The sequence below is a fragment of the Oncorhynchus masou genome, chromosome 24 (assembly GCF_036934945.1).
Source record: "Oncorhynchus masou masou isolate Uvic2021 chromosome 24, UVic_Omas_1.1, whole genome shotgun sequence".
Lineage (NCBI taxonomy): Eukaryota > Metazoa > Chordata > Actinopteri > Salmoniformes > Salmonidae > Oncorhynchus > Oncorhynchus masou.
The window spans coordinates 84,043,770-84,070,460 of NC_088235.1; the positions used below are offsets into that span (position 1 = coordinate 84,043,770).

Sequence of the window (26,691 nt, forward strand, 5' to 3'; positions counted from 1 at the left end):
TCTTCGGGTGGTTTGTCAGTCAGTGTAGGTTGCCTTGACAACGATGGAAGGGACAGCCCATTTGTTAATCGTTCACAAATAGTCGCAAATTCTCGACAAATTCTGCCTGTTTATAAATAATCCTTACATTCTTGTAGCTTTCTTGTTGAAATGCTGCGTCCAAGAACACCTCGATCGGAACACTTTGGATGAATTACTTAAATCCAGTACATTACATGTCAAATATTATCGAATATTGGTCCGTCTGAGAGCTAGCGTGCAGAGAAAAACTAATCATGGAGTCGACGATCTCAGATGTCAAAGCAAAAGGTAATTCCATTGCCTGCAACACAAGTATCACCACACTGTGAGGGCTCCAGGGAATGTTTCCAACACTCCTTGACAACCGAGGCGTCCCATGGTTAGCTACTTATTTTATTTTGCCGCTTCTCCCAGGAGTTTTGCTGTTTACCCCTTTAGTCTACACATCCTGGACTATGCAAACTTTTAGGCCTGCTTCTTTTCCAATAAAGTGTTTTTCTATGTACTTCATATAAAAATATAATGTGACGTTTTGAGAAAATCATGTAACGAAGTTAATCTCTTGTAGGACCAGCCTGAATAATGGAGAGTAACAAGGATTCAAATTTTAGCTTTTTGCTTTCAACTTTTTGCTTTTTGCTTTAGTACCTGTATAGAGCTGAACCTGTGTGTGCCACCTGCCACTCTACCTGTAAGGATAAACCTACCCCCTATCTTCACTTGAGCCCACATCCGCATATACAACATGTGGGTTGGCTTGAATTAGTGCATAGTGTCTCAGGTATACATGTAGAACTGCATCATTGTCAGTGCAGTAGTGATGGCCTGTTTTTTGTTGTTAAATGTCACTGAACCTTTTTTATTAGGTCATCATAATATACATTGTTTTCAAATGGTGCTCTACAATACAATAGTATGTTATTTTTTTATTTGTCTCATTTATTTACTTTCACAGGACAAGGTCCTCCACAGGCTTGCTGTTCAAATACATGACCATTGTAATTTAGTTTTAGCATTGTATTACAGATGCTGAGATGAGAGTGAAATCACCAGAAAGTGGGTTATAGCGAGTCATAGTAAGATAGATAATAATGCTGCTCAGAAGCATCACTTCTTGCCTCCCATCTTTGGCAGCAATATAGAACCTGTTCTCAGTGGCCAGGGCAGGCAGCTTGGTTCCTGATATCTCTCTGGATGACACACTGCTCAGCTTCCTATCCTTGGACTCAAGTGCTGCTCTCGACCAACCGCATGCATCCATTCAGCAACACCTTCCTGCTGAACAACTAACTGTTTTCAACCAGGATCTAAAGTCTGCATTAGGAGGGAGCACAAAGGTGGCCTTGGGGGGTGTGGGTGTTGTGGCACTAGTCCTGTCCCTACTCTTTGATGTCTTAGCCCACAAGGCAAAAGGGCAGGGGGACAACGAGAATGCTATGAATGCTACAAAGATGATCTTTGGAATCAGCAATTCCTCAAGAATTGGGTCCCACATCAATGAATACCTGAAACTGGTCCCTGAGAGAGCTGGTGATATGGACAAGATGGCGGAGGTGACAGAGTGCTATGACCAGTACCCAAAGTTTGAACTGATTGACCATTTTGAGAGGATGACCAACAAGAAATGTATGGGGTCAGTGGCCATGAAGCAGTGGCTGTGTGGGGCAGCATTCCACCTGCACATGAGGATCCATGAGATCCGCTTGGGCTCCATTCCATGAGGCTCAGCAGAAGCAATGCGTCTCTCCTACAAGACTGCATTCACCAGCCTAGTCAAGCTCTATACAGAGTAAGTAAGCAATAATATACAGAAGACACCGCCAGTGCCAGGAGCTGACATTATGCCAGGGCTCCTGGTCATTGAGCCCTACACAGATTTCACACACAGAATTCAACACAGTCTCTGTGAGTCCAAGGTCATTAGAGATGCTCTGCTGCTTCGGATCATTGCTGCTCAGGACATTGAAGACAGCAAAGACTTCTTTCTGCAGTCTGAACGTGACTTTTACAAACTGATCAACCAACGGGAAGGTTTTGAATTGCAGAAATAAAGGGAGAGTGAAGCTAAGTGTGTCAGTGAAATCCATGTTAGTTGTATTTTGATTTCAAACAAGTCAATACATTACACATGGATTTTTGTTACACATGCAATCACAAACATAGGATATTGTGTCAATCGTGATTGTAATTAATGTTAGCTGAAATCTGGAAAGTAATGGAAGAAAAGTTCCTTTAAAAGGTGTAGCGGTAGTCTTAAAGGTGACAGTAATATTTCATCATTTGGTATGGTGATTTTTGTATTTTGGAATGGTTAGATAAAGAGTGCATTAACAGGGCTCCGAGTCTGTGGCAACAACAACACATGTACTGTTTGCCTCTGCTCTAAAGATTTATAAACCTTTTCCATTGGATGAATATGATTGTTTTTTGCAAGTGGTGTCCTACATTCCGCTCTTTGGTTATTAGATGTTTGTCCAAGCCAGGACTATGTCCTTCAGACTCAACCCATCATGTTTTTAAATACACAGGTAGAGGAGTGCGTAAGACATACAGCACAGCCCAAACATGGGTAACAAAGCTTGCAGACCATCTTCAGAAACCATGAACTGTCTGTTTGATGTAGCCAGCCATGATGGCATCGTTCCAGACATCTCCCTGGACAGAACCCTCACCAAATGCCTATCCCTGAACTTGTCTGCTTCTCTGGAACATCAATATGCAGCCATCCAGCAGAATATGTCATCTGAGCAACTAACAGCCTTTAACCAGGACCTGATGTCTGCATTTGGAGGTAGCACCAAGGTGAGCCTGGGAGGTCTGGGGATTGTGGCTGTCACTGCTCTTTGAGGTCTTGGCTCACCAGATTCAAGGACAAAGGTCGTCCATGGACCCCATACAGAGGATATTTGGAGCAGATCACTCCTCAGAAATTGAGTACCTAAGCAAGTTCCTGGTATAGCCAATGATAAGAAGAGGATGGCAGAGCTCCTGGTACGTTACGACCGGAAGCTTAAACATGAGCTGGATGACTTCTATGAGAGGTTGGTAGTAGAGAGAAGCATGAACACCGCTGGCGTGAAACAGTGACTGAATGTGGCAGCTTTCCACATGCACATGCGGATCTATAGGTTTTGTCTGACTTGTACAGTCGTGGCCAAAAGTTTTGAGAATGACACAAATATGAATTATCACAAAGTCTGCTGCCTCAGTTTGTATGATGGCAATTTGTATATAGTCCAGAATGTTATGAAGAGTGATCAGATGAATTGCAATTAATTGCAAAGTCCCTCTTTTCCATGCAAATGAACTGAATCCCCAAAAACCATTTCCACTGCATTTCAGCCCTGCCACAAAAGGACCAGCTTGACGACAAGTCAGTAATTCTCTCGTTAACACAGGTGTCAGTGTTGACGAGGACAAGGCTGGAGATGACTCTGTCATGCTGATTGAGCTCGAGTAACAGCCTGGAAGCTCCAAAAGGAGGGTGGTGCTTGGAATCATTGTTCTTCCTCTGTCAACCACGGTTACCTGCAAGGTAACACGTGCAGTCATCATTGCTTTGCACAAAAATGGCTTCACAGGCAAGGATATTGCTCGCAGTAAGATTGCACCTAAATCAACCATTTATCGGATCATCAAGAACTTCAAGGAGAGCGGTTCAATTGTTGTGAAGAAGGCTTCAGGGCGCCCAAGAAAGTCCAGCAAGCGCCAGGACGTCTCCTAAAGTTGATTCAGCTGCGGGATCAGGGCACCACCAGTACAGAGCTTGCTCAGGAATGGCAGCAGGCAGGTGTGAGTGCATCTGCACGCACAGTGAGGCAAAAACTTTTGGAGGAGGGCCTGGTGTCAAGAAGGGCAGCAAAGATGCCACTTCTCTCCAGGAAAAACATCAGGGGCAGACTGATATTCTGCAAAAGGTACATGGATTGGACTGCTGAGGACTGGGGTAAAGTCATTTTCTCTGATGAATCACCTTTCCGATTGTTTGGCGCATCTGGAAAAAAGCTTGCCCAGAGAAGACAAGGTGAGCGCTACCATCAGTCCTGTGTCATGCCAACAGTAAAGCATCCTGAGACCATTCATGTGTGGGGTTACATCTCAGCCAAGGGAGTGGGCTCACTCACAATTTTGCCTAAGAACATAGCCATGAATAAAGAATGGTATCAACACATCCTCCGAGAGCAACTTCTCCCAACCATCCAGGAACAGTTTGGTGACGAACAATGCCTTTTCCAGCATGATGGAGCACCTTGCCATAAGGCAAAAGTGATAACTAAGTGGCTCGGGGAACAAAACCTCAATATTTTCACCAATTACTTTGCAGACAGAGTTCAGTGTGTCAAATCGGAGGGCATGCTGTCCGGTCCTCTGGCAGTCTCTATGGGGGTGCCACAGGGTTCAATTCTCGGGCCGACTCTTTTCTCTGTATATATCAATGATGTTGCTCTTGCTGCGGGCGATTCCCTGATCCATCTCTACGCAGACGACACCATTCTATATACTTCCGGCCCGTCCTTGGACACTGTGCTATCTAACCTCCAAACGAGCTTCAATGCCATACAACACGCCTTCCGTGGCCTCCAACTGCTCTTAAACGCTAGTAAAACCAAAAGCATGCTTTTCAACCAATCGCTGCCTGCACCCACATGCCCGACGAGCATCACCACCCTGGATGGTTCCGACCTTGAATATGTGGACACCTATAAGTACCTAGGTGTCTGGGTAGACTGTAAACTCTCCTTCCAGACTCATATCAAACATCTCCAATCGAAAATCAAATCAAGAGTCGGCTTTCTATTCCGCAACAAAGCCTCCTTCACTCACGCCGCCAAACTTACCCTAGTAAAACTGACTATCCTACCGATCCTCGACTTCGGCGATGTCATCTACAAAATTGCCTCCAACACTCTACTCAGCAAACTGGATGCAGTTTATCACAGTGCCATCCGTTTTGTCACTAAAGCACCTTATACCACCCACCACTGCGACTTGTATGCTCTAGTCGGCTGGCCCTCGCTACATATTCGTCGCCAGACCCACTGGCTCCAGGTCATCTACAAGTCCATGCTAGGTAAAGCTCCGCCTTATCTCAGTTCACTGGTCACGATGGCAACACCCATCCGTAGCACGCGCTCCAGCAGGTGTATCTCACTGATCATCCCTAAAGCCAACACCTCATTTGGCCGCCTTTCGTTCCAGTACTCTGCTGCCTGTGACTGGAACGAATTGCAAAAATCCCTGAAGTTGGAGACTTTTATCTCCCTCACCAACTTCAAACATGTGCTATCTGAGCAGCTAACCGATCGCTGCAGCTGTACATAGTCTATTGGTAAATAGCCCACCCATTTTCACCTACCTCATCCCCATACTGTTTTTATTTATTTACTTTTCTGCTCTTTTGCACACCAATATCTCTACCTGTACATGACCATCTGATCATTTGTGCAAAAGGCATCCAGTGCTAATCAATTTTGCAGATTAGCACTGGAGTAATGGAGTAATAAATGATCATTTACATTTACATTCGCTCTTATCCAGAGCGACCAAATTGGTGAATTCACCTTCTGACATCAGTGGAACAGCCACTTTACAATAGATGCACTATTGTAAAGTGGCTGTTTGATGTCAGAAGGTGAATTCACAATTTGTATCTGGATAAGAGCGTCTGCTAAATGACTTAAATGTAAATGTAAATGATCATTTATTACTCAGGTGCTAATCTGCAAAATTGTAATTATTCGCCTACCTCCTCATGCCTTTTGCACACAATGTATATAGACTCCCCCTTTTTTTGTACTGTGTTATTGACTTGTTAATTGTTTACTCCATGTGTAACTCTGTGTTGTCTGTTCACACTGCTAAGCTTTATCTTGGCCAGGTCGCAGTTGCAAATGAGAACTTGTTCTCAACTAGCCTACCTGGTTAAATAAAGGTGAAAAAAAAATAATAATAATTTTTTGGGTCCATGGCCAGGAAACTCCCCAGACCTTAATCCCATTGAGAACTTGTGGTTAGTCTTCAAGAGGCGGGTGGACAAACAAAAACCCACAAATTCTGACAAACTCCAAGCATTGATTATGCAAGAATGGGCTGCCATCCGCCAGGATGTGGCCCCGAAGTTCATTGACAGCATGCCAGGGTGGATTGCAGAAGTCTTGAAAAAGAAGGGTCAACACTGCAAATATTGACTCTTTGCATCAACGTCATGTAATTGTCAATAAAAGCCTTTGACACTTATGAAATTCTTGTAATTATACTTCAGTATTCCATAGTAACATCTGACAAAAATATCTAAAGACACTGAAGCAGCAAACTTTGTGGAAATTAATATGTGTGTCATTCTCAGAAAAGTTGGCCACGACTGTAGATGTCCTGAGCCAGCACTATCAACTCAGTGTCCCTGGCTTGATAAAGACTTTTACAGAGTTTCTACAGAGAAATATCCAGGAGACTCCACCGTTGGCAAAATCCAACAGTGTGCCAGGGCTCCTGGTCATTGAGCCCTACAGGAACGTCACACATAGATTTCAACACCATCCCTGTCCAAGATCATTGGAGACGCTCTGCTGACCCGGATCATTGCTGCTCAGGATATTGAGTAGAGTAAATACTTATTTCTGCAGACTGAAAGTGACTGATGATCTGATCAAGAAATGAAAGACTGAAAGAATATTCATCTGCATAGTGGTAGAAATAATGACGTACACTGAGTGTACAAAACATTAGGAACAACTTCCTAGTATTGAGTTGCACCCCTTTTGCCCTCAGAACATCCTCAAATCGACAGGCATGGACTCTATAAGGTGTTGAAAGCGTTCCACAGGGATGCTGGCCCATGCTGACTCCAACATGTCATTTGGGTGGTGGATCATTCTTGATACACAGGAAACTGTTGAGTGTGAAAAACCCAGCAACGTTGCCGCTCTTGACACACTCAAACCGGTACGCCTGGCTCCTACCATACCCCATTAAAATGCACTTAAATATTTTGTCTTGCCCATTCACCCTCTGCATTGCACACACAGAATCCTTGCCTCAAGGCTTTAAAAATCCTTCTTTAACCTGTCTCCTCACCTTCATCTACACTGATTTGAAGTAGATTTAACAGGTGACATCAATAAGGGATCATATCATTCACCTGGTCAGTCTATGTCATAGAAAGAGCAGCTGTTCCTAATGTTTTGTGCACTCAGTGTATACTCTTATAGTTGGCTTATTGCCTGCAATTAATGTATACTCATGTTACAAACACAAAGGATAATGTAATTACCAAAGAATAAAGTAACACATTTATATAAACCAGCATTCATAATGTTCTCCGGTGTGTAACTTACGCGCATGCGTACTGTACACACATACACACACACATTTTGGAATCCTAACCGTAACCAAAACCTTAAACCTAACTTCTAAACCGAACCACTAACCCCTTACCCTAACCCAAATTCTAATCCTAACACCCGAGTTTAAAATAGCCTTTGTCCTCATGGGGATGTGGGAAATGTCCCCATGAGGTAGAATGTTCCTTGTTTTGTTATCCTTGTGGAGACTTTACGGGATTTTCGGTCCCCACAAGGATAGAAGAACCAACCCCCACCCCTTGACTTTTTCCCAATTTTGTTAGGTTACAGCCTTATTCTAAAATGTATTAAATCGCCCCCCCCCCCTTATCAATCTACACACAATAGCCCATAATGACAAAGCAAAAATTGCAGATTTATCAAATAAAACTGAAATATTACATTTACATAAGTTCAGACCCTTTACTCAGTACTTCGTTGAAGCACCTTTGGCAGCGATTACAGCCTCGAGTCTTCTTGGGTATGACACTACAAGCTTAGCACACCTGTATTTGGGTAGTTTCTCCCATTCTTCTCTGCAGTTCCTCCTAAGCTCTAGCAGGTTGGATGGGTAGCGATGCTGCACAGCTATTTTCAGGTCTCTCCAGAGATATTCAATTGGGTTCAAGTCCGGGCTCTGGCTGGGCCACCCAAGGACATTCAGAGACTTGTCCCGAAACCACTCCTGCGTTGTCTTGGCTGTGTGCTTAGGGTCCTTGTCCTGTTGGAAAGTGAACCTTGGACCTAGTCTGAGGTCCTGAGTGCTCTGTAGCAGGTTTTCATCAAGGATCTCTCTCTGTACTTTGTTCCGTTCCTCTTTGCCTTGATCCTGACTAGTCTCTCAGTCCTTGCTGCTGAAAAACATTCCCAGAGCATAATGCTGCCACCACCATGCTTCACCGTAAGGATGGTGCCAGGCATTCAGGCAAAAGAGTTCCATCTTAATTTCATCAGACCAGAGAATCTTGTTTCTCATAGTTTGAGTCTTTAGGTGCCTTTTGGCAAACTTCAAGCAGGCTGTCATGTGACTTTTACTGAGGAGTGACTTCTGTCTGGCCACCACCATAAAGGCCTGATTGGTGGATATATATATATTTTACAGCTTTTCTGCTACATATACAGTACCAGTCAAAGGTTTGGACACGCCTACTCATTCCAGGGTTTTTCTTTATTTTTACTATTCTCTACATTGTAAACATTGTAGAAAAATAGTGAAGACATCAAAACTATGAAATAACACATATGGAATCATATAGTAACCAAAAACGTGGAAAATAAATCAAAATATATTTTATGTTTGCGATTCTTCAAATATCACTCTTTGCCTTGATGACAGATTTGCACACTCTTGGCATTCTCTCAACCAGCTTCATGAGGTAGTCACCTGGAATGCATTTCAATTAACAGGTGTGCCTTCATTCAAGTTAATTTGTGGAATTTCTTTCCTCCTTAATGCATTTGAGCCAATCAGTTGTGTTGTGACAAGGTATGGGGGTATACATTAGATAGCCCTATTTGGTAAAATACCAAGTACATATTATGGCAAGAACAGCTCAAATAAGTAAAAAGAAACAACAGTTCATCATTACTTTAAGACTAGAAGGTCAGTCAATAAGGAACATTTCAAGAACTTTAAAAGTTTCTTCAAGTGCAGTTGCAAAAACCATCAAGCGCTATGATGAAACTGGCTTTCATGAGGACCGCCACAGGAATGGATGACCCAGAGTTACCTTTGCTGCAGAGGATAAGTTCATTAGAGTTATTAGCCTCAGAAATTGCAGCCCAAATAAATGCTTCAAAGAGTTCAACAGACACATCTCAACATCCAACTGTTCAAAGGAGATGTGGGAATCAGGCCTTCATGGTTGAATTGTTGTAAAGAAACCACTACTAAATGACACCAATTAGAAGAAGAGACTTGCTTGGACCAAGAATCATGAAAAATTTGAGATTTTTGGTTCCAACTGCCATATCTTTGTAAGACGCCGTGTGGGTGAACGGATGATCTCCGCATATGTATTTCCCACCGTAAAGCATGGAGGAAGAAGTGTTATGCTGTGGAGGTGCTTTGCTGGTGACACTGTCTGTGATTTATTTTGAATTCAAGGCACACTTAACCAGCATGGCTACCACAGCCTTCTGCAGCGATACACCATCCCATCTGGTTTGGGCTTAGTCCCACTATCATTTGTTTTTCAACAGGACAATGACTCAACACAACTCCAGGCTGTGTAAGGGCTATTTTACCAAGAAGGAGCATGATGGAGTGCTGCATCAGATGACCTGACCTCAACCAAATTTAGATGGTTTGGGATGGATCGGACGGCAGAATGAAGGAAAAGCAGCCAACAAGTGCTAAGCATACTATACAGTGCCTTGCGAAAGTATTCGGCCCCCTTGAACTTTGCGACCTTTTGACACATTTCAGGCTTCAAACATAAAGATATAAAACTGTATTTTTTTGTGAAGAATCAACAACAAGAGGGACACAATCATGAAGTGGAACGATATTTCAAACTTTTTTAACAAATCCAAAACTGAAAAATTGGGCGTGCAAAATTATTCATCCCCCTTAAGTTAATACTTTGTAACGCCACCTTTTGCTGCGATTACAGCTGTAAGTCGCTTGGGGTATGTCTCTATCAGTTTTGCACATCGAGAGACTGAAATTTTTTCCCATTCCTCCTTGCAAAACAGCTCGAGCTCAGTGAGGTTGGATGGAGAGCATTTGTGAACAGAAGTTTTCAGTTCTTTCCACAGATTCTCGATTGGATTCAGGTCTGGACTTTGACTTGGCCATTCTAACAGATTTTGCTTTATGTTTTGGATCATTGTCTTGTTGGAAGACAAATCTCCGTCCCAGTCTCAGGTCTTTTGCAGACTCCATCAGGTTTTCTTCCAGAATGGTCCTGTGGCTCCATCCATCTTCCCATCAATTTTAACCATCTTCCCTGTCCCTGCTGAAGAAAAGCAGGCCCAAACCATGATGCTGCCACCACCATGTTTGACAGTGGGGATGGTCCATGTTTGACAGTGGGGATGGTGTGTTCAGAGTGATGAGCTGTGTTGCTTTTACGCCAAACATAATGTTTTGCATTGTTGCCAAAAAGTTCAATTTTGGTTTCATCTGACTAGAGCACCTTCTTCCACATGTTTGGTGTGTCTCCCAGGTGGCTTGTGGCAAACTTTAAACAACACTTTTTATGGATATCTTTAAGAAATGGCCTTCTTCTTGCCACTCTTCCATAAAGGCCAGATTTTTGCAATATACGACTGATTGTTGTCCTATGGACAGAGTCTCCCACCTCAGCTGTAGATCTCTGCAGTTCATCCAGAGTGATCATGGGCCTCTTGGCTGCATCTCTGATCAGTCTTCTCCTTGTATGAGCTGAAAGTTTAGAGGGACGGCCAGGTCTTGGTAGATTTGCAGTGGTCTGATACTCCTTCCATTTCAATATTATCGCTTGCACAGTGCTCCTTGGGATGTTTAAAGCTTGGGAAATCTTTTTGTATCCATATCCGGCTTTAAACTTCTTCACAACAGTATCTCGGACCTGCCTGGTGTGTTCCTTGTTCTTCATGATGCTCTCTGCGCTTTTAACGGACCTCTGAGACTATCACAGTGCAGGTGCATTTATACGGAGACTTGATTACACACAGGTGGATTGTATTTATCATCATTAGTCATTTAGGTCAACATTGGATCATTCAGAGATCCTCACTGAACTTCTGGAGAGAGTTTGCTGCACTGAAAGTAAAGGGGCTGAATAATTTTGCACGCCCAATTTTTCAGTTTTTGATTTGTTAAAAAAGTTTGAAATATCCAATAAATGTCATTCCACTTCATGATTGTGTCCCACTTGTTGTTGATTCTTCACAAAAAAATACAGTTTTCGAAAATGTTCAAGGGGGCCGAATACTTTCGCAAGGCACTGTATGTGGGAACTCCTTCAAGACTGTTGGAAAAGCATTCCAGGTGAAGGGAATGCCAAGAGTGTGCAAAGCTGTCAAGGCAAAGGGTGGCTATTTGAAGAATATAAAATATAAAATGTATTTTGATTTAACCCTTTTTTGGTTAATACATGATTCCATATGTGTTATTTTATAGTTTTGATGTTTTCACTATTATTCTACAATGAGGAAATAGTAAAAATGAAGAAAAACCCTTGAATGAGTAGGTGTTCTAAAACTTTTGACTGGTAATATGTATGTGTGTATATATAAAAAAATCTAGAGGAAAATCTGAATTCACATTTTAGCAAGACAACATAAAACAAGGCCAAATCTACACTGGGTTGCTTACCAAGAAGACAGTACATTTTCTTGTGTGTTTTGACTCAAATCTGCTTGAAATGTATGGCAAGACTTGAAAATGGTTGTCTTGCACCCCCCGGACCCTCTCATAAATTGCCTTTTGTGAAATTACACTAACACTTGACCCCCCCCCCAAAAGATGTGTGGTTGTCCCACCTAATTATCTCAAGATGAATGCACTAACTGAAAGTTGCTATGGATAAGAGCGTCTGCTAAATGACTAAAGTGTAAATGTTGGGCTGATAGTTATATTGTGTGTGTGTGTGCGCGCACAGGGGTGTGGTATGTACATGTGTGTGTATTTCTGTTTAAGGGGTGCATCCCTGTGCATTTACATGTAGCTTTGTGTAGGACTGGGCGTATGATTCTTTTTAATTTCTGCCATCCAAGGATGTCTGCGAGGCAGTTCAGCCAGCTCCACTGAGTCGGCACAGGGCTGTAATTGGAAGTAGAGCAAGTGAGCGGAGCTGCTGTATTGATAAGAGCGTATCAGGCTCCGTCAGCAGGCCCTGTGTCCGCCACGCTTCCCTAGGGAGGGGAGGAGGAGCTGTGAGTCTGCCATCTGTTGGAGCAGGCGCCTCACTATGGGGAGGCAGGGAGGCATGGGGGTGGGTTGGTGTAGGCAGTCTGCAAATATATACACGTACATGTAATAGCTGCAGATCTGGCTGCCAATTAAGGTATAAATGTAATGGGAGCATGTGTGAGGAGTGCTAATGAAGACAAGTCGGCGAACTAATATAACAGCACCGTGTGTGTGTGTGTGTGTGTGTGTGTGTGTGTGTGTGTGTGGAGGGGGAGGGTTTCGCTACCTAGTTGGGTGTGAGGGGGCAGAGCCGCGACTGTTGGCACACACCCTGCCTACATTATTGTGTGTCCTGTCTGTCTGGGCTGTTGAGTCTCAGGCTGTTGACTTCTCCACCCTCATTTAGGCAGACTGTAATATTAGTATTTCATAAGTGAGGATAGCAAAGTTATTGTATATTCCATGTAATGGAAGATACCATTTTGTACATGGGAACTAAATGGAGCTGCAATTTAATTTGGGGTGGCAGGTAGCCTAGTGGTTAGTGCGTTGGGACAGTAAGTGAAAGGTTGCTGGATCAATTCCCTGAGCTGATAAGGTAACAACAATCTGTTGTTCTTCCCCTGAACAAGGCAGTTCCACGATAGGCCGTCATTGTAAATTTGAATTTGTTCTTAACTGGCTTGCCTGGTTAAATTAACTACATATTACCATATTTGATTTGATTCTAGAACACAGCACCAAGTAAAGTGAATGAAGTGCAACACAATGAATATTCATATTCACAACAAACTACTTTCAAGGTGTTAGTATAGAGGACATCAATCCACCAAACCATTTCATAGGCTTACCGTGTCACTTCAAGGCACATGTTAAAAGTTGTTATGCAGTGCCATGATGACACAGTAATTGTCTGTTGTTAGAAATGCTCTTAAATCTGCCATATGCTTCTGCAGAACATAAACCATTCATAAATCTACGAGCCTACTTAATAAACTAGGTGGTCGATCGTAAATGATGGCAGATATATGTTTTTTAATTCTGTCGTCCTGTATGTGATGGGTTTAATTCCCATTAAATAGAGATATTACAGGTGACAATTCAGTATATCACCATGGGCTATGGAAATAGCTTTCGTGACTATGTATAGCCATAAAACACCTAGGACTGCTTAGGTTTATGGAATAGCATGATAAATAAATGGTACAATGCAATCACATTATCGCCGTAGTGAAATTCATCTGATGAGAAACACCTATTTGGTGAAGCTGGGCATGCAATGCTTTATCTGGACCACTAGTCGTTGCTCTTTCCCTGCAGTACGATTGGATGGCAAAGCAGGGGACTTTTCAGTAGTTTAAAAATGTTAGTAGGAATCTGAGCGGATGCTCTGTTGCGATTGGTTTGAGATGCACTATCTTCTTTTCGTGATTGGCCACGAGGTGTTAAAGGGGTGTGAGAAGTGCTGTTGAGGGAACGGGGGCCAAGGTCTATCTCTCATCCCGCTTCACTTATCCCTTTACATGCCTCATCCTCCAAGTAACCTAGTAGGTTTTCATACACTGCGTACAGTACGGTTTGAAATGTGATTCAACATACGCACTGCTGGAATACTATTCTGTGGCAGCTAAAGGATTTGTGTTTACACCTTTTTAAAGGGGAGAGGAAAGGCAGACCACCTTTGCCATGCCAGCGGATTTGTTAGCGGTTTTATGCGTGATTACTACGGTTTACGCAGTGGAAGGTAAATTATTTGAGTTTCTCTCTTTTTAGCTGTGATATTCTATTGCTATGTGTGCACGTATATGAACGCAATATGGTGTATTAACAGTGTTATTGTAAGCGCATGGATGAATTCGTTTCTAAAGGTATGGAAAGCAATTAGGATCTTGAATGGGATAACTTTGGAACTGGTTCCGTGGCGCCTCTCTGATTGATTCAGGCAGAGGTACCCAGGGTCGAGAGTGGGTGTACCACTGCCACTACGATGGTGGATGTGCAGTTTTGGGTCATGTATTCCCTTCAATAATATACCTTCAATAATTAGACTACAAGATGAGTAGTTGATTATCAAGATGATTATTGATTAATATAATATTATATATTATAATATTATATATATATATATATATATATATATATATCATCGTTGCTTTATGACGCGTTCATGTCGCGTCGAAACTTGGGACCTCCGAGTTGAAAGGAACGTATGTTATTTGTGTAGAGCTTCCTATTGGTTGATTCTGATTACCTCCCATGTGTGGAACTCGGGCTCCGACTCTTTATTCGCGGTTAGCAAGTCCGAAATTCCCGAGTTTTGGACATTACCTAAACGCTGCATTAGGTTAATTGCTTCAATTAAGATATTCCACGATTTCTTCCAATCATTTAATGCCGCTGGACAATTAAATACAAATTAAACTATACATAGGCCTAATTCCCCAATTATTTACACTAATATTATTTGATAGGACATTACATCCCAAACATATAGGCTAGTGGAGGAGATGAGGGAAGCCTGCGACACCCAGTCCCCGGCACCCTGGTGTATACAGTCAGTCAGTGCGCCACAGAATATTCCTTTCAGGTCATGTTTTAGATATAAGGTGACAGGTAGAGAACCTATACTCATTTATTTTGCCATTTCCTCCTAAACCTCCATACATTATGACTTCATTGAATCTCGTTTTACTTGATGTGGAGCTGTCCCTCTATATAAGCAATAGAGAAGGTCAAGGTCTCTCCGAAATGCTGTTTGTTCGATATAATAATGAGAAGTTCCGTATGGAGGTTTGTTCCTCTCATGTCCATTTTTTTCTCCGGTTTCGACAAAATATTTAAATGGTGGATTTTGTCTGTATGTATCTTTTTGAATAGGTTACTCGGACAGAATCCACAGGTTGGCTGGTCTCACGAGGTGTATTGCTATCATATCCCCAGACGCGATGCATAACGCGTCCTCCGCTATGGCTGCGATGAATAGCCTAGCCAACGTGCGTCAGTGGGGAACGCAATGACAGTCAGTTGATCGAATGCCCTTGTTCCATGTTTTCTTACTGAGGTTTCTTGTAGATCAATGCACTGAGATACACCATGTAAAAAAACTGTATCAAATGTTTAATCTTTGATTTGACCAGCTTGTTGGTGATAATAAGATACAATATGTCAGGGCAGGTAACAAGGTTTTGGAAAGGCAAAATGGTTACCTATTTAACCTGTACTTGGTATAAAAATACATGGGATTTAAAGCGCTCTCAAGAAACTCAAGGACACTTTACAGCAAGAGAGTAAAAACCAAAACAAGTATAAAATAAAAACGAATAAAGCTACAAAGCCCATAATATGTGGACTAGGGGCGACTGGTCATATAGTGAGGACCCTCACCCTTTGCCTGGCCGTGACAATAACCTGGCTAATAAAATCAAATGACATTTTATTCGCCACGTACTTCGTAAACAACAGGCGTAGACTAACCGTGAAATGGTTACTTATGGTCCTTTCCCAACAATGCGGAGAGAAAGAAAATAGAGAAATAATAGAAAAGTGAAAAACACAATGAGAAAAACAATGAGTAACGATAACTTTTCTATATACACTGGGTACTAGTAACGAGTCGATGTGCAGGGGTACGAGGTAATTGAGGTAGAGATGTACATATAACTAGGACTAAAGTGACATATAATAAACAGTAGCAGCAGCGTATGTGATGAGTCAAAAAATGCGCTAGAAGATCAAGCAGATTGCGTTCTTCATTTCACCTGTCACATCATTTTACATGATGAAGTTTACCGTAGTTCCCCAGAACAGATGAACCAGTCACGCGTTTGTTTGTAAATAGCACAACGGGAGAAAGTGTGAGTTTGTGAGTCCGTGGCTAGTCTGTTGTGCTGCGCACATGAGGTGATGAAGTTACATTTGTATGCAATTCACTACTAAATGTTTGCCATCATATATCTTATAACGGCATACAGCCAGAAGTGAAAGAGCTCTGGATGAGATACCTCTACAGTTGACATTATTTCTCTGTTAGCGTTTGTTCTTCTATCCGGTGCTCCATTAACCCATGATGCTCTTCCTTCAGAAAAGCATGCATCACAACTTTGTTCATTTGCACAAATTCTGTCTTTCACTTTATATTGTAAATGTCCACACCCCCCGAAAATGAGATTCGGTAGCTACTACTGTAGCTATGCTTGAATGTATGAGTCTTTGCAATTAGTTTGTTAGCTTCGCTCGTTAGCATTTAGCTAATAGCATCTGTGATTTTGCTATTAGTTTGTGCAAATGTTGTTAGCATTCTGGTATATAAGCCCAATGGGAGTGTCTTGCGGTTTTCGCGCGCCCCTGTGTGCTATGCTGGTAATACCGTAAATCCCATAATGAGAGAAGAACGGTATGATGATTTGAACATCTGGATACCACCCAAGCCTAGGGTTGATGTGTTTGGACCAGTGGCAGTCTGTACCGTTTAAGATGGAGGATGATTCTGTTTTTTAATTAACATGGCCTTATTTCTATTACAGCATATTGGATGACTGTCAGTCATATTACAGTCACTCAGCTCATTGTAACATGGATAGGTTTAGACTTACTACATTATACTTTAAAAAAATCTGTACCCATCATGAGGTTGCTACAACCTAGCTTATGAATAAAAGTTTACAATGTAGGTGCACAGGTCTAGAACATTTTGAGTAATCAGACAGTGACACATTCAATATCGTCTTGAACACTGTTGCCTGTGTCTAGCTGATCTAGGGTGTAACCATTAGTCCAACAGTTGCAAACAATCGTTTCTATTGGATACATTCATTTATACCCATTCCGTTTGCCTCAATTCAAGACTTTTTTTTCAACAGAATCACTGCAATGAATACACCCCTGATCACAAGCAAACAGCACTTTTATGCCAGACACAAACAGCTTGTTGTATTTCTAATTCCTTCTTGCATCTATCTATGCGCTCTCCTCCTCTCACCTTTTCCCTCCACTTGTGGACTTCAGTGCACAACACATCAGCTGTCTGTGACCAGGCGAAACAAACCTTTCTAACATAGCATCCCTCTGTTTGAGCTGGGTGTTTGAGTAGGCTAAACTAGTTAGCTGAATTCATCACTAGCTAAGTAAGTGAAAACAAATATGCTCCTTACTATTGGAAAATATTAATTTGTTCAAAATGGTTCAACGATTATTTTTTTCGTCAACTACCCAACACATTTTATGCACTGTAGTGCTAGCTAGCTGTAGCTTATGCTTTCAGTACTAGATTCATTCTCTGATCCTTTGATTGGGTGGACAACATGTAAGTTCATGCTGCAAGAGCACTGATAAGTTGGAGGATGTCCTCCAGAAGTTGTCATAATTACTATGTAAGTCTATGGAAGAGGGTGAGAACCATGAGCCTCCTAGGTTTTGTTTTGAAGTCAATGTACCCAGAGGAGGACAGAAGCTAGCTGTCCTCTGGCTATACCATCGCACTACATTAGAGTGCTGCGGAGGCTACTGTAGACCTTAATTTCAAAACAATGTGTTTTTATAAATTATTTGGTGACGTGAATATATTTAGTATCGTTTTATCTAAATATATAACTTTTTTAAATGTTTCACTATTTAGATTTTTATGAAATTCACTGAGGATGGTCCTCCTCAGAGGAGCCTCCACTGGTTTGGACCATATGTGACGTTGACACAGAGGAACTTGAAGCTCTCGACCTGCTCCACTACAGCCCTGTCGATGTGGATGGGGGTGTACTTGGCCCTCCGATTGCTGTAGTCCACGATCAGCTCCTTTTGTCTTAATCATGTTGAGGGAGAATTTGTGACCTCCTCTGACCTCCTCCCCAAAGGACAGCGGTTCCCAAACTAGGGGTTGTGAAAATGGGGTCCTGGGAGAATTTCCAAAATCCTGGAGAAAATAGATATATACAAAAAATATATAAATTATAATATCGTCATTGTATCTCAATCATTGTAATGTGGTTAACCTTATCAATCTAAATAAAACAATTATTCAAATCTAAAAGATACAATTAAACTAGAGAGCACCCTTAGATTATGGGAAAAAGCCTCACTTGACCATTGCACTTGAATCATTCCCACGGTGAATGGCTAAACCTGCTACGCTATGAAACCACACACTATTGCAGAGACTTTGATATTACTGGATGCAACTGATATGGTGAAAACAATGGGTGGGGAGAAAGACGCACAAACTCCCATCAATAGCTTTGTCAGATAACACTGTTAAATGAAGAATTCATGCTATTGCTAGCAATCAAGAGAACTCTGACTGAACGACTCAAACTCTCCAGCTTATGCTCTCCAAACAGACGTTAGCTGTGAGGGCCGAGATGTCCGCGCATTGACTTTTGTTCACTTTACATGTCAGGGGATGCTATTCACGAGTACATATTATTCTGTCTTACGATTCCCGAGCATGAAACGGCACAGGGGATGTTCAGTGTGCTGCGTGGCTATATTAATGAAGAACAGATTCCATGAGATCAAATGGTGGGCTTTTGCATAGATGGGGCAGGTCTCTGCACTCTAGTTATGAATGGGTCTCCCTCTGCCATATGGACGCATTGTATGATACACCGAGAGCAACTCGCGGCAAAAGAGAAATCAGAAATATACTGCAGCAGGTAACTTCGATTGTAAATTACATCAAACCACATCCACTGTGCACACCTGTTCGCAAAACTATGTGTAGATATGACAATGACAATGTTCTTTTTCACACTGAGGCCTGGTGGTTATCGAGGGGGAGTATTGGAAAGATTTTTCGCATTGAGAGGAACTGTTGTCATTCACAATGGATGTAAAAAAACAGACTGTGTAATGAAAAGAAAATGTCTACTTGCATATTTTGGAAACTGAACAAACTGAACCCAAGCATGCAGTGGAAATACAAGAGCATTGTGACCAAATCAGTGGATTCAGAGGAGATAATTATTTTTGGAGAGAGTCTTTTAAAAGCGAACCATGCCCCCTTCCCTCAGCTGTGCATCAGTAAGTGTCCCACACAGTGATGACTGCTCACCTCCAACGCTTGGAAGGGCACTTTGGGACCTACGTCCCAATCCGTTTGACTGTGATCCTGGCTCAGTTGACATGCCGGTAAGTGAAATCAAACACCTACGGAGGAATTTTGGTTCCTGACTCAAAGGGAATAATACACTGCTGTCTCCCTCTGGGCATTAATGCCATGTTCAAAACAACTGGGAACTCAAATCTCAGACTTCTGACTTCAGTGCGTTCAAGAAAACTGGGATTTATGAAGCCGGTGATAGATGTGATAAACTCCTCAATGCCATCAGATAAATCCCGGAACATGTTCCAGTCTGTGCTAGCTAAACAGTCCTGTAGTTTAGCATCCGCTTCATCTATAGGCCAGCCCCGATAGAGGACTGCTTAGCTCGCCTATTAGTGGCCAGGCCCCATGAATGAGATGACCCATGTTAAGGCAGGCATTGTCAAGAAATATCCACAGCTATCCATAAACAATGTCAATTAGTGAATTGCCTTGGCCTTATTAATGAGCTGGCCCATGCTTTGGCTTTGCCCTACATTGGGTATGGTGTGGCCAATCAGGCCAATCCTTCAGCAGGACTTCCTCTAACCCAGCCTCTCAGTGCCCTAATTGAAAGCATGGTCTATTGCGGGTAAATTGCTGCCTAATGAACTGGGCGATTAAGTCATTTAAACAAGAATCTGTTTAAGGGAAACGACGTTATAGTGATGATTAGAGTCCAGATCATTCCTCTCACAACCTTACAACAGCCGGTGTGCTGCTCTCTGCTTCACTTCATTCTCTTCTTACCATACCATTAGGTATTCAGTTATCTTCTCTCTCCCTCCGTGCTCTTCTTTCATTCTCTATGCACAGCTAATTGTGTGAATATTTCAACTGTCCTCTGAATTCAGACTGAGACCAAATCCCAAACATTCAACTGCTCTGTTCTAATCAGCACTGTGTTTTAATGAGTCTTTTCCTTGTCATCTTTCTTCACCCCCCCCCCTCCCCCCACCCTTTTCCCTTTTGTTGCATCCACATATTTCTCCCACTGTCTGTTTCTATTGTACTAATTTTCCCCTTTTCTCTCATGGTCCCTCTATCACCTTGTGTTTTAATGAGCTACATTTAAGACATTCATTATTGCCAAGCCTTAAATAAATTGATCATATCCCCGAGCATGTTAAAGCAGCCTCTAACTTCCAGGCCTTATCTTAACTCTCTCTGAAAAACTCAAACCCTTCACCAATGGTCTAAGAAGAAGGATATGGGAAGCGAGCAGATTAGGTAGAAAAATAATTGTGGTGTTGGCTGTTAGAAAAGGGATAGAGAGGAGAGAATGAAAGAGGTAGTGAGTTAGTGAGGGATGTGGAGTATGTAAGTTACTGAGTGAATGGTGGTGGCGGGGCTAGGGTGGCATTGGGGCCCCTCACTTCCTCCCCTAATGAAAGAGGCCCCTCGGCCTGGTTTCCATTGGAAAGAGTGTGGTTAGCATAAGGGTACATGTCTGTACAAAGAATCATTGTTCTGTCTGTGTGGACCTGCTCCAGGGCCTGTTTCCTCTCTCTCATATTCAATTAATATTAAACTCAATTCATATTCAATATGCTTTATTGACATGAAGGACAAGGTCAATTTCGCCAAAGTAAAGTGATACACATAAAATATGAAAACAACAGCGATAACAATTAAAATAGTAAATATAATGTTCATGGAAAAAAATATACACTAAAAACATACAAAAGTGGACACCCCTTCAAATTAGTGGATTTGGCTTTTTCAGCCACACTCATTGCTGACAGATGTAAAAAATGGGCACACCACCATGCAATCTCCATAGACAAACACTGACTGTAGAATAGTCTTGCTGAAGAGCTCAGTAACTTTCAACATTGCACTGTCATAGGATGCAGCCTTTCCAACAAGTCAGTTCATCAATTTTCTGCCCTGCTCGAGCTGCCCCGGTCAACTGTAAGTGATGTTATTGTGAAATGGAAACGTTGAGGAGCAACAACGGCTCAGCCGCGAAGTCATAGGCCACACAAGCTCACAGAACAGGACTGCAGAGTTCTGAAAATCGTCTGTCCTCAGTTGCAATACTCACACTACCGAGTTCAAAACTGCCTCTGGAAGCAACAGCAACACAGGAACTGTTCATGAAGTGGATTTTCATGGCCGCACACAAGCCTAAGTTCACCATGCGCAATGCCAAGCGTGGAGTGGTGTAAAGCTCGCAGCCATTGGACTCTGGAGCAGTGGAAACGCGTTCTCTGCAGTAATGAATCACACTTCACCATCCTAGCAGTCGCTACGGACGAATCTGGCCTTGGCGGATGCCAGGAGAACGCTACCTGCCCAATGCATAGTGCCAACTGTAAAGTTGGGTGGAGGAGGAATAATGGTCTGGGGCTGCTTTTCATGGTTTGGGCTAGGCCCCTTACTTCCAGTGAAGGGAAATCTTAACGCTACCGCATACAATTACATTCTAGACGATTCTGTGCTTACAACTTTCTACTGCGAGCAGTAGAATCAGATTTAAAATGCAGGGAAAAATACACCTTATGTAACAACCGGTACTGTGAAGAGACGCACACAAAGGTACAGACATGTATACACACACATTGTGATATTGTTGGATGGTGGTATTGAGCATTTTGTGTTGTGGATATGTGGTGGTGTACTGTTTTATCTTTTAGCTCATTCAGTACAAACATAGTTCACGGTTTTATCTCTTGTTTTACAAGTGTAACAGTATAACTTTTGTCCATCCCCTCACCGGGCTCGACCAGGGACCCTCTGCACACCCACAAAGCATAGTTACCCATCGCTCCACAAAAGCCACGGCCCTTGCAGAGCAAAGGGAACAACTACTTCAGGTCTCAGAGCGAGTGACGTCACAGATTGAAACGCTATTAGCCCGCACCACCGCTAACTATATAGCCATTTCACTTCGGTTACACAAGTAATGTGGGTGCATTGGAATGTTTGGACCCCAGGCAGAGTAGGTGATGCCTTGGCAGGAACTAATGGAGATCCCTAATAAATACAAACGCCGACTGCGAGCCAGGCCTAATCGCCCAACATCAGTGCCCAACCTCACTTATGCTTTTCTGGCTGAATGGAAGCAAGTCCCCGCAGCAATTTACATCATCTAGTGGAAAGACTTCCCAGAAGAGTGGAGGCTATTATAGGGGACCAACTTCATATTAATGCCCATGATTTTGGAATGAGATTTTTGACGAGCAGGTGTCCACATACTTTTGAAAGATCATCATTTTTCTTTTGCTAATGCTAACTGTCAGTGCCCAGTTTTTGCAGTAGGCATCTAACACTGACAGGCTATACTGTAACCTCTGTTCTGTTGGAGACAACAAGACCAGGTCATTTGCATAGAGAAAGAGCTTCATTTCTTGTTGTCTAGGAGAAGCCCAGGAGCTCCAACTGTTTTGAAAATTCATCAATATAGATATTTAACGATGTTGGGCTGAGATTTGCTGCCCTGGGTGACCCCTTGCCTCTTTGATTTTTACATGTATTTTCATTTTACTTTGATTTAATAACCTCAGGTTCATTCTCCAATTCCACTTGGATGAGTTTCAGGAAGAGTCCTTTATGCCAGATGGAAGTCAATAAAGCAGGAAAATATTTTACCCTTGGTGGATTGATAAGGGTGTATATGTGGTCAGAGGTTCTTTGTTTCGGTAGGAAGCCAACTTGACTTGCACTTAAAGGGACATTTCACCATATTCATCATCTCCAGCAACACCCCATCATCAACGTATGTGAAAATTGCTCGTATCTATTTTTTGAAGTAAAAAAGATCGAGGAAGATAAATGTTTCCAATGACATCATCTGTGTGTGATTATTGTCTACTAATTGATTGATGATGCCATTGTAAATACTTATCACCCCTTAATTTTCACACATGTTGATGTTGGGGTGGTGCTGGAGAGGATGAATATGAACATTTGTAAAACACTGTTTTTGTTGAGGAAAGTCTGTATTCTCGTATTTATTATGCTGCAAGAAAACCTTCCCTAAATTACTGGTCACGCAGATACCGTGATAATTATTATGGTCATATATTTGCCTTGAATATGGGTGGTATTATGCCTTTATTCCATATTTCTGGAAAGTATCCTACATTCAGCACCAGATTTAAGAGCTACTGTAGAGTATGGCTTCCTACAGCTTAGGGCTGCTTTTCTTCAGCATGGCACTGCAGATACTGTCTGTCCCACAGGCTTTACCGCACTTGAAGGGTTTGATTTTCTCTTTCAGCTCTGTTAGTGTGATATGGGTATTTAATGGGGTTTGTTGGTCTTTATTTTGATTGATTGTTTTTCCATAAAAAAAAAAAAATCAACCAATTTGGTCTGAGTCTCGGTTAATTTCTGGCATTCTGGATTTTCATATAGTTTTTCAAAGTAGTTTTTCCAGATGCCTTTTCGATTGGGGTTGTTTCTCTTATGTGAGGCATTAGTCTCTCTGTCTCTCTGTGTGTGCGCCATTCATTCACTCTCCTGGTAATTAAAGTCTTCAGCAGCAGCTCCTGGTGGTAGGCGAAGCAGAGCTCTCTGTGCGCCTCACAGCCCCCCCAGCTAAAATACTAATTGGTTTTGATATTGTGCTTGAAGTTTGAATGTATATGATTATGGTCTTAGCTTTGTGTTTTTTAAGCATTCCGTTATTACATGGATTATGAGTCAATAGCCTTGTTTACAAAGGGACAAGAGAGCAGAGTGTTAGGCCAAAGGAGGAGGGAGAAAAGGCAGAAGCGGATTATGTAGGTAGGTGAGTTGCTGGTCAATGCTCGCTCACTCTCTCAATTCAATTCAAGGGCTTTATTGGCATGGGAAACATATGTTAACATTGCCAAAGCAAGTGAAGTAGATAATAAACAAAAGTGAAATAAACAATAAATAGTAGAAAAGGGAAAATGCATAAATATGGGTTGATTGACAATGGCGTTCTCCACTGGTTGTCCTTTTCTTCCGGCAACAGGTCACACATCTTGCTGCTGCGATGGCACACTGTGGTATTTCACCTAGTAAATATGGGAGTTTATCAAAATTAGGTTTGTTTTTTGAATTCTTTGTGGATCTGTGTAGTCTGAGGGAAATATTTGTCTCTAATATGAAAATACATTTGGCAGGAGGTTAGGAAGTGCAGCTCAGTTTGCAGCTCCGATTCCACCTCATTTTGTGGGCAGTGTGAACATAGGCAGACCTGGCTCTCAAGAGAAAACAGGCTATGGTGGCCTTTCTCAATAGCAAGGCTACCTACTTTCACTGAATCTGTACATAGTTGAAGCTTTCCTTAAGTGTGGGTCAGTCACAGTGGTCAGGTATTCTGCCACTCTCTGTTTTCGGGCCAAATAGCATTCTAGTTTGCTCTGTTTTTTTGTTAATTCTTTCCAGCGTGTCAAGTAATTATCTCTTTGTTTTATCATGATTTGGTTGGGTCTAATTGTGTTGCTGTCCGGGGGCTCTGTGGGGTGTGTTTGTGTTTGAACAGAGCCCCCGGGCAGCAACACCAGGACCAGCTTGCTGAGGGGACTGTTCTCCAGGTTCATCTCTCTATAGGTGATGGCTTTGTTATGGAAGGTTTGGTAATCGCTTCATTTTAGGTGGTTGTAGAATTTAACGTCTCTTTTCTGGATTTTGATCATTAGCGGGTATCGGCCTAATTCTGCTCTGCATGCATTATTTGGTGTTTTATGTTTGTCGCATTTTGTATAATTCTTGGTTGGCGAGCGAACCCCAGACCTCACAACCATAAAGGGCAATGGGTTCTATAACTGATTCAAGTATTTTTAACCAGATCCTAATTGGTCTGTCAAATTGTATGTTCTTTTTGATGGTATAGAATGCCCTTCTTGCCTTGTCTCTCAGTTTGTTCACAGCTTTGTGGAAGTTACCTGTGGCTCTGATGTTTAGGCCGAGGTATGTATAATTTTTTGTGTGCTCTAGGAATTTTTAATTTGTATTTGTGATCCTGGTGACTGGACCTTTTTTGTCTTACTGAGATTTACTGTGACAGAATCTGTGCATAAGATCTAGGTGCTGCTGTTGGCCCTCCTTGGTTAGTGACAGAAGCACCAGATCATCTGCAAACAGTAGACATTTGACTTCAGATTCTAGTAGGGTGAGGTCGGGTGCTGTCTCTCTCTCACTCTTGTCTAAATACATCGGTGTTTCATAACATCTTATTTCTGTCCTTTCTCTAGAAGCACCCTTCAAGACAGGGGCACCTCATCTCTAATGCCATGCTAATCTTGGTCCACAAGGGTCATAGGTCACATTATGCCTTGCTATGTGGATGTCCATGTGACTAGCTGTGTGTATCTGCAAGTACCATAAAACAAAGTAGGACACATCCAGAGCACATTATACAGCAGAATTTGCTTGGCTGCTTTTCAGGCAATGTTCTGTTCTCATATTCTATCTGTGGTGTTCTCTGTTCTGCATGCCTTTCTCCTCTCCCATGGTAATGAGAGAAAGCAAGGGACAGAAGGTTTAAGATAGAAACTGAGGGAGGAAAAGTTTGAACAAGGGGGAAAAAGTGTAGGAATTTAGACAGGCAGGTGATGGCATGACACAGTTGGTAATGACCCTGCCCTTGACTCCCCCTTTTTTCAGGTAATTAGGTATTGATTGTTAAGATGCAGCAATACTTAAAAAAGAGAAAGCAACAGCCCTCTCCTTCTGTGCCTTCCTTCTGTCCTTTTTACTGGAGTGAGCAGCATCGTTAGACTGGCTGTCAATCTGGGCAGCAGGGCCAGCCTAGTGGAGAAAAGAGAGGGTTCAGCAATTTGTGATGCAAAGCCTGGTGTAGACCAAGTCAGACGTTCCCCTTGAGAAGTAACTTTCTGGCGCTGCTCAGTCCTGTTGGATATACACGTATGCTTGCGTCCCAATAGAACAAGCAGAAAAAGGACAGAACTGTACATTTATGTAATGATTTCCTTTGGCAGGTGATGTATGGAATCAATGTGTCAAAGTGTTCCCATCCGTGCGAGAGTCTATCCAGGTGCTAGTGGAGGGCCACTCTGTAGTTTTGTCTTTGACTGTTTAATTCAGATGTCTAATAATGTAGATGAATAGGAATGAAATGCTTGGTCATCACTGTCTGGTGGCAAATTATGCTGATCATGTGATTTTCAGCATGCATGTCTTGTAAGGATAGGGGACCCTGTGGGTGTGAAAAGATGGACTCACTCTGCCTCCCAGTTCCTTCCCTCCTGATTCACAGCCTCATTATTTTAATATGTGCATCGAAGTTGCAGCCCTTATTTCCTTTTTATACCCAGGAAACAATGCCGTAAAGCTGTTACGTACCTCGTGAATCTTCCTGAGCAGCCATTTTAGATCCCTGTTACAGCCTTATACACTTTGACTTGTGTTTATGACCTCAGGAGTGTACTTATTTTGACGCGAGAGCGAGAGAGAGAGAATTCTGGCATGTTGATATC

General features: G+C 42.3%; 1 protein-coding gene across 1 annotated transcript in view; it reads left to right on the forward strand.

The window, feature by feature from the left end:
- Positions 1 to 13,752: 13,752 nt before the first annotated feature.
- The window catches only part of LOC135512873 (ephrin type-B receptor 1-like), a 202,228-nt gene continuing 189,289 nt past the window's right edge, over positions 13,753 to 26,691 (forward strand). Inside the window, exon 1 of the mRNA XM_064935338.1 lies at positions 13,753 to 13,945. Coding sequence (XP_064791410.1) covers positions 13,888 to 13,945 — 58 coding nt within the window. The 5' untranslated portion in view covers positions 13,753 to 13,887. The remainder of the gene's footprint in view (positions 13,946 to 26,691) is intronic.